Source organism: Ambystoma mexicanum, chromosome 10 (assembly GCF_040938575.1).
Source record: "Ambystoma mexicanum isolate Mex_15411 chromosome 10, UKY_AmexF1_1, whole genome shotgun sequence".
NCBI classification, from domain to species: Eukaryota; Metazoa; Chordata; class Amphibia; order Caudata; family Ambystomatidae; genus Ambystoma; species Ambystoma mexicanum.
In genome coordinates this window covers 1009886405-1009903349 of record NC_090932.1, presented here as the reverse complement: position 1 = coordinate 1009903349, position 16945 = coordinate 1009886405, and the positions used below count along the sequence as shown (strand labels likewise).

General features: G+C 48.6%; 1 protein-coding gene across 1 annotated transcript in view; it reads right to left on the bottom strand.

Moving 5' to 3' along the window:
- Positions 1-16945, bottom strand: part of ECE2 (endothelin converting enzyme 2) — a 513778-nt gene that overhangs the window by 281060 nt on the left and 215773 nt on the right. Inside the window, exon 3 of the mRNA XM_069618808.1 lies at positions 2794-2938. Coding sequence (XP_069474909.1) covers positions 2794-2938 — 145 coding nt within the window. The remainder of the gene's footprint in view (positions 1-2793; positions 2939-16945) is intronic.

The following is a 16945-nucleotide window of genomic DNA, read 5'->3' as shown; positions in this document are numbered from 1 at the left end:
CATGGGTCACAGTTTCGGTTCTGAGGGGACCCTGAGACCAGGGCAGAGGCAAAAAGGATTCACTAGAGCCAGATCAGAGGACCTGAGGAATCCCTTGGCCCAGAAGGGAGGTGCAGAGGAGTCCCAGAGGACAACGTGGCATGGTGCAGGAGCCTCTGGGACTAGAGCAGAGTCCATGAGAATTCACTACAGTCAGAGTGTAGTTGTGGGGTTCCTGAGGTCAGAATGGAGATGCTGATGGCCTCATTTGGGCGGAAATTGGCACTGACGAGCCCTGGGGTGGCAGCGGGGATACTGAAGAGTCTCTGGGGCTTGGGTGGAAGTGATATGGGAGAGGAGTCTCTGGGGCCTGGGTGGAAGTGATATGGGGTCCCAGAACCATAGAAGTGGTACTGAGGAGTCTCTGGGACCTGGGTGGAAGTGATATGGGATCCCAGAACCATAGCAGTGGTGCCGAGGAGTCTATGGGCCTTCGTGGAAGTTATATGGGGTCCCAGAACAATAGCAGTGGTGCCGGGGAGTCTCTGGGCCCTGTGTGGAAGTGATATGGGAGAGGAGTCTCTGGGGCCTGGGTGGAAGTGATATGGAATCCCAGAACAATAGCAGTGGTGCCGAGGAGTCTCTGGGGGCCTTGATGGAAGTGATATGGGGTCCCAGAACCATAGCAGTGGTGCCGAGGAGTCTCTGGGGCCTTTGTGGAAGTGACATGGGGTCCCAGAACCATAGCAGTGGTGCCGAGGAGTCTCTGGGGCCTGGGTGGAAGTGATATGGGGTCCCAGAACCATAGCAGTGGTGCCGAGGAGTCTCTGGGGCCTGGGTGGAAGTGATATGGGGTCCCAGAACCATAGCAGTGGTGCCGAGGAGTCTCTGGGGTCTGGGTGGAGGTGATATGGGGTCCCAGAACCATAGCATTGGTGCCGAGGAGTCTCTGGGGCCTGAGTGGAGGTGATATGGGGTCTCAGAACCATAGCAGTGGTGCAGAGGAGTCTCTGGGGCCTGGGTGGAAGTGATATGGGGTCCCAGAACCATAGCAGTGGTGCTGAAGAGTCTCTGGGACCTGGGTGGGAGTGATATGGGGTCCCAGAACCATAGCAGTGGTGCTGAGGCGTCTCTGGGATCTGGGTGGGAGTGATATGGGGTCCCAGAACCATAGCAATGGTGCTGAGGAGTCTCTGGGGCCTGAGTGGAGGTGATATTGTGTCCCAGAACCATAGCAGTGGTGCTGAAGAGTCTCTGGGGCCTGAGTGGAGGTGATATGGGGTCCCAGAACCATAGCAGTGGTGCTGAAGAGTCTCTGGGGCCTGAGTGGAGGTGATATGGGGTCCCAGAACCATAGCAGTGGTGCTGAGGAGTCTCTGGGGCTGGGTAGAAGTGATATGGGGTCCCAGAACCATAGCAGTGGTGCTGAGGAGTCTCTGAGGCCTGGGTGGAAGTGATATGGGGTCTTAGAACCATAGCAGTGGTGCCGAGGAGTCTCTGGGGCCTGAGTGGAAGTGATATGGGGTCCCAGAACCATAGCAGTGGTGCTGTGGAGTCTATGGGGCCTGGGTGGAGGTGATATGGGGTCCCAGAACCATAGCAGTGGTGCCGAGGAGTCTCTGGTGCCTGAGTGGAGGTGATATGGGGTCCAGAACCATAGCAGTGGTGCCAAGGAGTCTCTGGGGCCTCGGTGGAGGTGATATGGGGTCCCAGAACCATAGCAGTGGTGCCAAGGAGTCTCTGGGGCCTTGGTGGAAGTGATATGGGGTCCCAGAACCATATCAGTGGTGCTGTGGAGTCTCTGGGGCTTGGGTGGAGGTGATATGGGGTCCCAGAACCATAGCAGTGGTGCCAAGGAGTCTCTGGGGCCTGAGTGGAGGTGATATGGGGTCCCAGAACCATAGCAGTGCTGCCGAGGAGTCTCTGGGGCCTGAGTGGAAGTGATATGTGGTCCCAGAACCATAGTAATGGTGCTGAGGAGTCTCTGGGGCCTGAGTGGAGGTTATATGGGGTCCCAGAACCGTAGCAGTGGTGCTGAGGCGTCTCTGGGGCCTGAGCGGAGGTGATATGGGGTCTCAGGACAAGAGAAGTGGTGCTGGGTGGTCTCATGGGCCTTTGTGGAAGTGCTCAGTGCTTGCAGGGTCAGAGGAACAGTGCTGAGTATGCAACACAGCCAGGGTGGAGGTGGTGGGGGTTATCTGGGGCCAAAATGAAGGTGCCAAGAGTCCCCTGGGGCCAGGAGGGAGCTGCTGAGGGGACACAGGAGCCAAGGTGCAAGTGGCAAGTAGTCCCTAGAACTAGAGTATAGGCTGTGAGAATTCACTAGAGCTAGAGTGTTTTTATGTTGTGGGCTTCCTGGGGTCAGATGTGTGGTACTGATGATTCCTGAAAGCCAGACAGGTGCTAAAGCATCTCTGGGGCCCAGCTGGAGGTGGTGAGGGTCCCTCGGGTCAGTGCAGTGGTCCTGGGGGTTCCCTGGAGCAGAATGGAGTTGCTTACGACCCCTGTGGGTGGAAAAAAGTGTTGTAGAGCTACTGGGGTTGGGCAAGTAGTGTGGGAGAGGTCGTAGGGACACAGTCAGGAGTAGGAAAGTCCCTGAGGTCAGAGAAAACAAGAAGTTCATGGGGTCAAGGGAGAGGTGTTGAGGAATGAATGGGTCAGGGAAGATGCCCTGACAGTCCATGCGAGCTGAGAAGAGATGATTAGCCCCTGACACGGGAATGTGGCTCTAGAGAGTAAATGCGGTCACGAGTGTCATCCAGTCCCTTGGGAAGATTGTGCTGGAGATGGGGATGAAGAGGTGTTCACTCTTACCTTTGCTGTACTGGACTCCCAGGGCAATCACACAACCAAAGAGCAGAACAGCCAGAAGCAGTGACACCAGACACAGAACCAATTCCAGCTGAGTCCTGGCACCCAAGGGGCCCAGGAAGTGTGCCCGACCCTTCCGAAAGCCGACCTGGAGTGAGGAGCAAAGAGATCAGAGGAGAAGAAGGCAGAGGGACGTGATAGAAGGAGAGGCAGGAAGCGTGATGAGAATAGAGGCAACGAAAGAAGAGGGTTGGGAAAAGAGGCAAAGAATAAAGAGTGATGGGGGACGTGGCAAAGAAAGAAGAGTGATGGGAAACGAGGCGAGGAAAGAAGAGTGATGGTAAACGAGGCAAAGAAGAAAGAGTGATGGGAAACGAGGCGAGGAAAGAAGAGTGATGGGAAACGAGGCAAGGAAAGAAGAGTGATGGGAATAGGAAGGAAGGAAGGAAGGAAGGAAGGAAGGAAGGAAGGAAGGAAGGAAGGAAGGAAGGAAGGAAGGAAGGAAGGAAGGAAGGAAGGAAGGAAGGAAGGAAGGAAGGAAGGAAGGAAGGAAGGAAGGAAGGAAGGAAGGAAGGAAGGAAGGAAGGAAGGAAGGGAGGGAGGGAGGGAGGGAGGGAGGGAGGGAGGGAGGGAGGGAGGGAGGGAGGGAGGGAGGGAGGGAGGGAGGGAGGGAGGGAACGTTGAGAAAGGGGTGGGGGGAGAATAGATTCATAGGTTAATTGTAGAAAGTTAGGGAGGAAGGACGGATGGATCAAATGAAGGAAGGATGACGACGAATGATGGAAACATGGAAGGAAGAGAGCAAGTGGGGTATAAGGGGAAATTCGATTAATTGAGAGAGGATGGGGAGAGCGAAAAACGAAAGAAGAGAAGAGGGAGAGGTTGAGGAGAAAGGAAGGAAGCAAGCAGTCAAGGAAGGAAGTCAGGAGGGAAGAGAACAAGAAAGGCAGGAAGAGATTGAGGAAGGGAAGGGAGAGCGGGGGAATTGGGGAGGAGTCCAGGGAGAGGAGGAACGGTGTGATGGAACGGCCGACGTTAAACGACACAGAGAGTGAGCATGTTAGGGAAAGGGGAGCACGAATTAAGAGGAGTTAAAGCAAGGGGGGCATGAGTGGAAGGGGGAGAAAGGATGCAGACAAGAGTGGGGTGATGGGGAGAATAGGAGAAAATGTTAAATAGATATTTAGGAATAATTAAAAACACTTCCATTCAGCATCCAGAAAACGTCACTGCACTGCGCCAAGATGAGATTGGGTACAGGTCAAGGGTCATAGCCATCTTATCAAACTGAAGATTTAGTCTACAGTGAACTATAGTAAATGGCACACATAACACATGGAATCTGGGTCGTTCGGATTCCCAATGATCGATTCTGATTTAGGAGCATTAGCCAGACTGATCAATACCCTACGAAGTGAAACAGGTGAACGGGGAACTCTGAATATCTGAAAACATCCCGAATCGATGTATGAATTTCACTGATCAGCATTGAACCCCTAAACATGTCCACATTCGGAATCTCAGAACTAACTTCCCCAGCATATGCATAAGGCCGCCTCCACCACTCACGCTTGCCTCATACCACCAGATTTCCACAAGTGGTGAGGCCAAACCGGACGAGAGGAGCGACCAGATATAGAGAGAAGACGTGCAGGTGTTATAGCAACTAAATGACAGCCAGGAGTGGGCAGTGGAGTGTGCTGATGAGTGTGCACTTGAGTTTACAGATGTGTAGCTAGTTGAGTGTGCGGAAAGGTGTACGATTGATTTTATGGAGGTGTACGTATTTGAGTGTGAAGGTGAGGTTGCAGCTATGTATGCCTCGCTGAGTATGCAATTGGGTGTGCAGATGAGTGTGTTGCGCATTTAGAAGTGTGTGCCCAGCTGAATGTGCACTTCAGTGTGCTGATTACTATGTAGATGGGCGCACACATGTGTTTGGCTGGTGGAGTGTTTAATTGAGTGCGCTGATGGGTATGTAGTGGAGCGTACAAATGTGTGTGTATTCAAGTGTGCCATTATAATGTGCACTGATGTGTACAATTGAGTATGGAGCTGAGTGTGTAGTGTAGCATACAGATGTGTGTGCCTAGATTAACTTGCAGCTGGGTGTATAGATGGGTACGCATTGGAATTTGCAGGTGTATGTTCCTACTAGAATGTGCAGTTGAGTGGGCCACTGAATGTGAAGTTTAGTCTGCCACTGAGTGTGCATCTGAGTGTGACACTGAACGTGCAGATGTATGTGTGCGTGCGTGCAGGTGTAGGTGTGTGGGAGTGTGAGTGCGCACGAGTGGGTGTGTGAAGTCGAGAATGCAATTTAGCGTGCAGTTGACTTTCCGACTGAGGATCCGATTCTGAGCTCGTGACAAAAGCAGTGTTGAAAGGCGACATTCTCCCCTCCAGTTTCCAGCGCCACCATTCTGAGGTGGGTGAAAGGATTGGAGGGGAGCTGTCATGCTTTCCAGCAGCTAAAGCTGCTAAAATATACCTTTGATGGGGTAACATCTTGTGACGAATCAACTTCCAGGGCACCAGTGGTCCAGGGATGAATATGGGTTTCTAAACCTTCAGTCAGCCCCACAACTCTAGTACACCAGAAGGGATCAGAACAGATTGGAAACACAAGTCAATTATAAACCTCCCTGTCCAATTTTGGTAACGTGGATGGAACGGCAGGCTTATCTCTGCACGGTCGTGGATCGCTGGTTAGTTGCAACACAGCGAAAATACAATTATTACCCAGTGATAAAAGTGACTGTCCAGGCGAGGTTGTATAGAAATATCTACATTATTGTTATCACAACAGACAGTTCTAGCACACTACAAAATATGAACCACCCTGAAAAGGAATACAGAGGACAGACAGTTTCAAGAAGGAAAGGGGATGCACTCTGGATACTGATAGGAGGGTAGTTGGTAAAGTAATTAATCACAATGTTCAAGTATGCTTGGTTTCAGCACAAAGGGATTAATGGGTCATAAAATGTCACTAGGGACCTTCAGAGAAGTATCAGGCGGACAGAACCACAATGTACTTTGTGCTTGTAGAAGTTCTTGGTGCTCGACAAGGTTGAGTCGGTTTCAGGGTGCTTTGCAGCTTCTGCGACAGAGTTCAAGATGGGAGACAGCTGTGGGTATCAGGCAGCAGGCAGTTCGGCGAGAGAGGCTGGACAGAAGGCTGCAAGCTGGCCTACACAGCAGCTCGGCCCAGGAATCGTTGTCTCAGTGCTAGTCCTACTAAGTCCCACCCATCTTCCAGTCTGTTGTGTATCAAAGGGTCTCTCTGGTTAATTGAGTTCTCTGTGGTCCCTGATCAAAGCGCAAGGTCTCCCTTGAAGTTATGGTGGAGAACAGACTTTCTGTCTTCATCAAATCACATCCTTTTCCCCTCTGAAAGGCGGTCTGCGGGAGGCCTGGTCGCAGGACTGACAAATGACAGGATGCCCAACACCCTTTCGATATGCATCTGTGTCAACTTGAAGTCCGCTCCCGCCCCTTAGTAACTGTTGAGTTGTCCCAGACATGACATGCACTGCCCTTCATACTAAGGGGCGGGTGCTGACTTCAAGTTGACACAGATGCGTATCAAAAGGGTGTTGGGCATCCTGTCCTTTGTTAGTCCTGTGACCAGGCCTCCCGCGGCCTGCTTCAATTAACTCTCATCAGTATGTGCTGCCACCAGCAGGCGGACAAAGGATAGGGCGGATCCATGGAGCCTTTGATATTTAATTAGGCTGGCCATGGCAGGAGGAAGGTGTTGCCCTCCTCCTCTTGCTGCTTTCATGTACTTCTGGCTGTCACATTCCAACTGAACATGACAGGAGGACTGCGCCTGTAGGCTGTGTTCACCCAGAGTACATGTGGCTATGTGTTTGTTGTGCGGTGAGCATAGGAAAATGTGTGCGGATTAGCCCCACACATTTTCTGAGGTTGAACTTGCATCATTCAATTTCTTTAAAAAATATCAAAAAAAGCCCAGGCGAGTGCAGACCCGCCGTGTGGATGTTCGAATTACTCACACATGTGCACTAGTGTCACTGGTTGGATTTTAAGGTTTGGCACTTTTCTGATTTACGAAAGCGCCATTTGGCTTTCAATAAATAAGAAAAGTGGTGCTGCAGTCTGGAAAAGTCCTTGATTACAAAAGACAAATGCGTGCAGTAAATGAGAAAGGCACCTCAGAGGTGCCATATTTTAACTCCTTTTTTTGACATGTAAAACCAGTGTTTTGCATGGAGAATCCCCTTGAAGTGCCATCCTGCATTACTGGCAGTTTCTAGGGTTGTTCACAGGCATTACATCAGGCACATGTAAACGTTGAGGCTTTGATGCCATGCCGTTACATTCTTACCTTAATAAAATGTGGGGCTTTTAAGAAAAGCGTTGTTCCTCAATGGGAGAGCACTTCTGTTTGCATGTACCTAAGAATCGGGCTCAAAGCCACACTTGGACCTGTATGGTCTGGACCCCTCCAAGGATACTGAGCCAATTTGAAAACAGCTGCCTGTTTAGGTCGGCAAACACATGTGCCTTATGTTGGGAATGCAGGGAAACATTGACTTATCTCAGGAAAGTATTAGAAGAAACATTCATCACAATTCAAGAAGAGGTAAAACTATGGAATCTCCAACCCGATATGTGCAAAGGAAAACAATGGATTACAACAAAGGAAGTTGACAGAGATTAGGAGAAAGGGTACCTAGTGATAATATCGCTGGAATAAATATTATTTTTAAACAATATTTACTCCTAATTGCACACTGGCCATCCTCCAACAATTCTCCCAAATATTGTAGAACTGGTGTTAGATTAGTAAATTAACCCAGTCCTAGAATAAGTGGGAAGCCCTTTTTCCCTTCAGACAAGAATTACGATTTTGAACTGGAAGAAATACACTAGATTTCCAAACCGGAAGGAAATATACTATATTTTCGAAGGATTCGAAGCAGATAAGGCAGTGTTCTTCCCCCTATGATTGCAAAGCGCTATGCTGCTTCTCGAAGCTAGATCCGCATTCAATAAATACCCTAATAATAATAATAATACCTAATAATAATAATAATAAGACAAATCTTAAAATTGTCAAATTTTCATGTGTTCCATCTCTTGATGAAAAAAGTCTTAGTGTACCACTTTCAAGGCGGCGGGGGTGGGCGGGGGAGGTCTCTCGTTGAGATGCCAGATATGTCTGTACAGTTGCGTTGACAGATGATTGTGGACTGGAAACCAGGGTGTACCCTGGTGGGATGTGTCTTTGGGAAAACTGTGAGAGGTCCTTGGTGGATAATTCCAATCAAAGGTTTCCTAATTGTAAAAGCTCAAATAGTGTCTCCCATAAAATGAAAAAATCGACCCTTGTGAATGCTCCATTTTCTAAGAGCATTTAGGAGGCGATTATGTTGCTCTCTGTACTATTCTAGAGGTGATGACAGCCTAATCCATCAACACCTCAGCCTACCGATGCAGCCTGCTTGCCCGGAACGCCCTTGTCACCGCCACTGCTTCTTCTACCTCTGGGAAGAATTCAGTAACTCGGCCCCACTGGCACCCTATCTCCCCACTGCTGCAGCCTGACCAACTGTATGTACTACGGCTCTCCAGATGTTTTGGACTACAACTCCCAAGAAACCTCACCTGCGTCAAAGGTTACAGTCAGATCCCTGCTCTAAGGTAACCCCTGCAACTTTGGGTCTTTGGAGCCCCAATGTTAAAGCCCTGTGGCCCGCAGTCATGGGCATAAGAAAGACTCTCTGCGGACACAGGAAAAACCCGTTCAGGAAGGTCAAAAGTGCAGAAAGATCACGGAACATTGAGCTACTATTAGGGAGCCAACAGACATTTTTGAATATTCACTGGTCCTAACGATAGACAGTGTTTCCGGTTCTTAATTTGAGACCAGGCATGTATCCATGACCTTGCAGACCCCTGACCACACCCTAAGGGGACAGGAGATGTATGCTACACACAGATCACTTGAGAGGGCTTGCCTGTAGTTCGCACAGCCTTGGAGATATGGCTAATATCTGAATGCTGACTCCATAGCAGCGCTTGTGAAGGAGGCAGTAACCCCAACAGCACTACCTTGGACCACTACCAGTGGTGGGCGGGCCTATAGGGAACTCTGGATATTTCTCGGTAGGCCTCTGCACCCAGGGCCTCTTTTATACGGTAAGCAATTTTGTTTCCAAATGTTCTCATAGGGAAAGGTTTGAGCTTGCTGAAAATGTGCATTATGGGGACACCTTGAACATCATTTCCAGGGCCTCTTTTGGTTCCCAGTCCACCCAAGAATGGATCAGACAGAAAATACTGCTCTTGACTACAGGTAGAGCAGGGATACTGACAACATAGCTGCAGGAAACATATTGAGGACACTGCACAGCTGTGCAGTGGTGTAAGAGGTGTAACAGAAATGGAGTAAAATGCTTCACTTATGTTGCTTTTTGTGGATCAGTCAGTAAAGAAACATTTACTTTTATTTATGTAGGAAAGATTTTTTGTTATTGATTTTCAAAAGAATGGGAAAGGATTACTGGGGTCACAAGTAAGTAAAGAGGGCTTAGGGTCTTTTTGAAATAAGGGAGCCCACGTTTTATTTCCAGAACCATGGGTATGTTAGTGCCCAGTATTTTGAGATCGTGCATGGTTTCGTGCAGATATAGGTTTGGATGGGAAATCTAACCCCAGGTTCGTTAAGGCCACTAACCTAACCCAGTCTGCACGCTCCTTCAGATCCAACAGAGCACATGCAAATGGCAGGGGGGAACTGTCTGACATACCATATCACAGGTTTATTGTGGGTGTTCATGCCTAGGGGAGCAACAACATACATTTTGTCTTGGAAATATGCATGAACAATGTGTGATTTTCACATGCAGAACTCGCCGTGGGTACACTGCAAATCCCATGTGAAGAGGTGGCAACTGAGGCGACACTAGCAGAGTTTGTCACATGACATGGATGCATGTAAACATTGGTATTTGAGTAGACAGTACATTTTTTGTTGTCTCAGCTCCTATTGTCCCACCTAATAACTTCCTACCTACTCAGAGGAGAGTTGTAGTGTGCCCAGGGGAGGCCTGGATGTTATTATTATCATTGTGGTATTTATTGAGCGCAGACCTAGCTTCTAGAAGCAACGCAGCACTTTACAGAGGTATACACCAATATAGATACATAAAGGAGTGCTTTACAGAGGTGCACAACAGTACAAATGCATTACGGAGCGCTTTTCAGAGGTAACAACAAAACAGATATACAGCGGGGGGTAGGATACAGAGGGGTACAGCATCACCAGGTGGCAGGGAGGTGAGAGTTGCGCGGAGTCTAGCGAGTCAGGTGGCGCAGGGGCCGACGCGATGGCCTAGGTGTTGAGGAGGAGAGATTCCTTGAAGAGGTGGGTCTTGAGTTCTTTTCTGAATTGTAGGAATGTGAGGGTGAGTCTGATGATGACGGGGAGGAGGTTCCAAATTCTTGGCATGTTGAATTCAACATGTTCAATTCAAACACTATTTATACACAGTGTATTCTTTCTGGCTTGCTGTCCAGACTTTCTCTTGGGATCCATGCCACATTTGTATGGTGACTCACAATATTGTGGCACTAAATTTCACGGCTCAAATACTGCTTTCATGTCCTGTTCAGTGTGGGCTAATAGGTGTTGCTTGCGCCACCTGTAAGCCGAAACTATTACACTAGAGTACATATAGGGAGAAATGGCATATAAGGAGGGATTTAGAGCTTGTAGGTGTTGTTTGGTTATTTGCCCACCCATTGGCTGCCCATGGCCATACTAATCAACATGGCCATTCCCACCCGCTTCCTGCCCCTCCATACCCAAACACCTTCTCATGGCAACTCCTTGAACTCACTTTAATCATGCCTTACATCTTGCACTTTAAGTGCCTGCCAGTGTTTTCTCAAAGCAGTCTTCTGAAAGTAAATGACTTAGTTGGGGCATTTAACCATGTACGGGTGTAATAAAAGTGGCTTAACCAGGTCTGCTTTCAACCACTCGATTTATAAGCACTATGCGTGTCCTTCACTGAAGTCCTGTTAATAACAAGCATTGGCAAAGCCAACTGTTTTGGATTGTGTATTTACCAGGCACTGCCTATAGATTCCCAGGAACTCGCACTATTTTGCACCTGCTACCATCGCTAGCCAGTTAATACCACTATGGGAGTGCCTGGCAGGTGCCTTTCCCATGCTTACACAAAAGCCCAAACTGTTGGCATTGCCAATGCTTGTTTTCCTTGCTGCCTTTTTTGACGTGATTTTCCACACTGCTTTGTGCACCAACTAACCTCCACCACCTGCAGCCTATATTCCCAGTTTAGAAGTGGCCCCAATGTCTAATGGTACAAAATATTCACTGTGACACTCACTGCGCGTGGATTTAGGAAAAAAGAACGCGCCTTTTGAACTCCACCCTTCCATACACAACTAGACGCCAGAGAAAAAGATTGCGGGAATTTCAACACGTTACTGTCTTTTACCTTAAAATAATGAAGTAATTAATTAGAGAGAACACATTTTCCAAGCTTTATGTGCATTTTCTACTATCTGTCCAGTGAAGCCTTGTTTTAAACAAGCCAACAATAGCACGGAGACGATATGACAAGAAATCAAAATACACAGAACAAATATGGCCTATGTGAAAGCCATGTTGGTTATTTTATTTTGAAATCGAATACACGCCTTCAGTGAAACGTCATTTTACTTACAGTAGAAGAGCATTGTGAATATCACGCGTTTACAGCGCACCATGGCAGCTGCACAGTCCCCAGCAGGTAAGTCTGGTTCGGCCTCCGCCCGCTGTTTCTGTTCGAAGGCTTTCAATAAGTGTCATTTTAAAAAGAGTGTATATAAAAGCCCTGGGATTTCCAAATAGTCTCATGTGACGTCACAATTTCATAATAAATTAATTTTAAGTTTTGTTGATACGCAATGACTTTGTGAAAGGCTTTAATGTAAAACCAAACCACAATAAATAAACAAAATTATGATAAAAGAAACCAATACAAATCCTCAGGGCCAGCTCGTTCCCTCAGGGCCAACTTGTTCCCTCAAGGCTAGCTCGTTCCCTCAGGGCCAGCTCCAGAGGCGTAGGAGATATAAAATCTGGGGGGGACAGGGGACATCTTGGGGACTTTGCTTTATTTATTGTGTTTTAGTCAAAGAACTCGACTTTTCACAAAATTAAAATAGCAGCACGTATTAAATTACAAATATCACTGTATAAAACAAGAGAAAAGAAGAAAAGAAAACAGAAGAAAATTAAACGATGCAGCATTAAAGAACATGTCTTAATATGTTGCATTTCTGGATTTTTCATCTGAATATGAGCTCATGGTAAGAGAGAGGAAATAACAATTGCTTCCAGTGGGCCACAGCTAGGACGCCAGCTCCTTAAGAGGCAGATCACCTGTAAGTGGACTCCTGCCAAATAAAGGAGTTGAAGCATTTTCTGCCAACTGCAAGTTGCTACTTATTTTGTGTGGGGCAAGGAGACGTGTGTGTCTCTTGGAATGGAAAGATGGGGGTTTCAAAGAAAGAGGAAATCTTGTTTGTACCTCTGAGTAAGCCCTGTTATGGGAGTAGAGGGACCAGGTGTGTGATGTTGCTGCTTTGACTGTCCTCCGGGGGTGGGGAGTTACAGCAAACGAGGAGGAGCGATCGCAAGCCCACCCCCTTATAAGCACTCCCCAGGTCCGCTGCCGGATGTGTCAGACCCGGGGGATGCCTAGTAGGTGGGGTGTATGTGGACCCAGGGGGGTGGCCAGCTATGTGGGCTGCCCCTCTAGTGCCCCTGCGAGGGCCGGGCCAGCCTCTCACGAGGAGTCTGGTCCCTCTTATTCCATCTCATGCTGGCTTCAGAGCTTAGCCTTTCTTTGCCTTTGTTATTCTGAATGCAGAGCTGGAATCTGTTCCTTTCTCGTTTAGCATTTACGGCAAAGCCTGATCTAGATTCTCTCATATGTTACTAGGACGGCAGAGCATGGGTCCTCTGCTCTGTTACATTATTCAAAGAGCCCCTCTGGCCTTTCTTTGCCTCTCCCTTGTCTCACTGCTTGCTTGCTTAATACATACCTCCTTGCTTGAACACTTAACATATTCTCCATAACACAGCAATGGCAGCTGCAGTCTGTCTTAACTTCTATTTATTCCGTGTCTTGAATTGGCCTCTTATTTCCGCTTTTCTGTCTGCAGGGGAAAGGCATTTGCCAGTCACTGCCATGATGGTTCTACCTGGCCATAAGAGGGCAACAGCTAGCCAATATTGGAAGAACATGGGCACATTATGCCAGAGGCTGGCAACTGCCTTCCTAATGCCTACACAAGAGACACAACTCTTGCCTTTGTTTCTAACAGTAATTCAGTGGATGAAGAAACATGAGAGCACACATATTGCTTATAAAGGAAGGGGATGATGTCACACTTGGTTAAGACATTTTGATCACGCCAGGAGCTAATTTCCAGCTGCAATTAAGCGATTACCTTTTAGACTTCTGGCTTTAAATAATGTTAGTATCACGTGCAAAGCACAGAGGTTTCTCAACAGGGTTCCTGGGGCACGGGGGTACCCTTCTCATGGGCAAGGATGATTGGAGGGCATTCTTTCCCTGTTTTGGAGCCTGGCCCCTACAGCCATGATGGGGCGGGAGGGGCCTATTACTTTTGGTTGTACGTACCCTTTGAGGGTGGGCAGACATTGCCTCCTGCGGCATGTAACTCAATGATACTAAGGTTATCAGCCTCAGAAGTATGGAATCCTTTGCCACATCAGCTAGGGTACAGGCTTGCCACCCGAGACTTACCCATGTCTGAGTCGACATCTGTCGCCCTGTGGAGAAAACACACACAGAAAGAGCAGGGCACAGTGCCCTTGTGTGTTTTTCACACTTCCTCGGGTTGGGCACAATTCACTCCGCAGAGAAAGTAGCCCATGCTGGGCAACATTCTCCCACTTTGACAATGTCACCCAAAGAGTGAAATTGTCCATTTGAAATACCTCTGTCGACTTATTATTGCGCAATTCACACTGATGGGTTTCAGCGCCTGCTTAACGCGAGATGGCAATTAAGGGCATTTGCCAACGCACTCAAGAAGCACAGGACACCCTCTTACCAGCGACATGCCATGCTTACTCATTCTGATTACAAACTGGCATTTATCTGGGGTCATTTTAAATGTATTTAGCGTAAAAGGCAGGTGAAATTACATTGCTTTTCCACTTTGGAAGAGTGTAAATACCTCACACAACTAGCGATTGCTGGCGGAATTGACAATGGCTTCCTCTGGACTCTGCCCGCTTTTACAAGGTTGGGGGGCGGGGTGGCTCTGCCAATATTTGCAGTGGCCTCTCCCCTCACCCCTGAATGGATGGGGACATCTCATGTACCCCTTCCTAGGGGCAGAAATCTGCTGCCAGGGAGGGCTGCATAAGGTGCTCCCTCATCCTCTTAGGGTGGGGGGAGGGCCGTCCCCCTTTCAAAAAATCCTGGTGGTCTAATGGGCCCCCCAACCCCGCCCAAAACAAGTTATAATATATATATTTTTGTTTTGCCCTTCTCTAGGGGCAGATGGGCACATGTGTGTGGCCATCTGCCCCCAAGGGGGGGTCAAAACGTACTTCACCAGGCTTGGGAGGGGTGGCGCTGACAATATTTGCAGTGGCCTCTCCCCCCACCCCAAATGGATGGAGGGCATCTCATGTACCCCTTCCTGGGGGCAGAAATCTGCCCCCAGGGAGGGCTACATAAGGTGCCCCATCCACTTAGGGTTGGGAGGTAGAGGGCCACCCCCCTTGCAAAAATCCCTGGTGGCTAGTGGTCCCACCCACCCCACCCAACACTACGTTTTAAAAAAAAATGATCTTTTTGTTTTGTTTGCCCCCTTCCCTGGGGGCAGATGATCACCCATCTGCCCCCAGGGTATTGCCCCCATGCTTTGGGGGCCAGGGGGGAGAGGGCAGCTTACATAGTAAGCAGCCCCTCCCCCCACTTCAAAAACAGATCCCTGCACGGCACACCAAACACATATTCTGGAGGGGATAAATGACATTACATCCCCCCACTTAAAATTGGGGGGGATTTGAACCCCCTGGCCACCCAATGTCCTACGCCCATGGCCAGCTCGTTCCCTCAGGGCCAGCTCGTTCCCTCAGGGCCAGCTCGTTCGGTTTGTGATTTGTGTTAAGGGTAGAGAGGAAACTCTGTAGAAGAAGGATTCATCTAGAGCACGGGATACAGTCTGTTCCAAAGGCCTCTGCCATAGAGGTGATAACAGAGAGCCCCAAGGCCGGGGAGAGCTCTGCTCTCTAACTAACCACAGGAAACTGTGGCGCTGTTGTGGACCAAAGCCTCTCAGCTGCCTCTGCACTGGGACCAGGATCCTTCTCACTGGAGGTGAAAGACCCAGTGTAGGGTCAAGACAAGCTTCCTGGAGTGTACATGCATAACTAAGGGCTCTCCTTGTCCCTGTGGGCCCTGGGTTGTGCCTTCTAGCAACCTAAAGTCCAAAGGTAGCTTGGGACCCTGTTTACCATCTCAAGACATCTGTGAGCCAGCTTGGCTATGCTGAACTCACTTTGACCTGCAGTGCTGCTTTTGGCACTCTATGTTCTTTGAGCCACCAGACTCATCCATTCAAGAGGAGCACTATAACTCGACCTGATCGCCAGCTTGACTTCGTGGAAGCAACTGACTCAAACACTGGTTCGACCTGCAGGAAATCTTTGACTCGCCCGTCAGAAGCACTGACCCAACCCAGCAGAAGCATCATCTCTCAGCAGACTCGACCACCGACTCAAATCACTGGATATCTCGGATGCTGACTCATTCCACTGGGAACCTGTGCCTGAAACTGACTCGACTGTGACTTGCCATTGGGAAAGAACATATCAACTGTCTCTGCATGGCTCAACTGCAGTAAAGGTCCTAGGTTCCTGGCTCGTTGCTGTTGAGCCCTACAGATAAGACAGAAAATATACTGAAGAGGCACTATCCCCCTGTGCCCACTTTTAGCCCCCTTTCTCTATCTTTTTAAAGGCATACCCTTGAGCGTTGACATTGCTGCTGAAATCATTTGCCTGAAACCCAGAGAGTCCTTTATTCTCAAAGTCTGCATTCTCTCTGTTTCCTTTACACGCGTGGTTCTGTATTGTTTTGAATTGTTTGAGTCCTATTTTTATGGAACATTGGTTGGACAGTCTTTTATTCTGGTGCCACCATACCATTGCTGCTTGTTTTGCAACTGTAACCAGCTCACAGCCCTCCTGAAGATATAGTCGTCCCTCCGCCCATGCTAGCAAAAGAGGCAAAGGAGGTACACCTGTCGACTGTGTCCATTTCACCGTTATGATTGGGATCACTGCTGGTTTAGTAGTAGTGTGGGGCTGAGTAGGGGTTTAACCACTACTCGTCCCTGGACTCCTGCTGAGCAGTAGTCATTTCATCACAGCTTTGGCTTACTGACCCCACGTACGGGTGGTATTACGGTCAGCCCCCTACCTACATCCGCTCAATCATAGCATTTGCAGTAACAGGGCTTAGAGAGCTCTTCATTGCAAATGCCATGTTTACATTTCCACCTCTGCCTGGGAGGCTGAGCATGAGCATTTCTATTTAGCAGAGGAAAATTCTCTCAGGAGTATTCAAAGACCTCTGAGTTGGCATCATTTATAACAGTGGATACCAGATGCAGTGGAATAAATTACAAGTCTAATCATTCCAGGCAGGTTGATTTTAGTTTAAGTCTTAGCAATGCTAGTCAGATTGACTCTATTCAAAGCCTCATTTATTCTATCCAAGCTGAGTCTATTCTAAACCTCAGCCATGGTAGTAAAGCAGATTCGGTTCTGAGTTTCAGTCATGCCAGTCGGGCTGATTCTATTATAAATCTGAATCATGCCAACCACGCTTATTCTGTTGCATTCTATTCTGTTCTACTATATTCAATTCGCCACCAGCTGCCTCCAACGTTGAGCGTGCATGGACAGTGACCGCTGCATTCGGAGGGAACTGCTGGGTCCCCCGCGCGCTAATGGAGTCATTCTGCCCCTGCAGCTTCCAAGGGAATGCATTTTTACCTCGCCTCTGACCGCTAAACCACCCTCTACAACCGCAAGCCCCTTCTTCTCCTCTCCGCC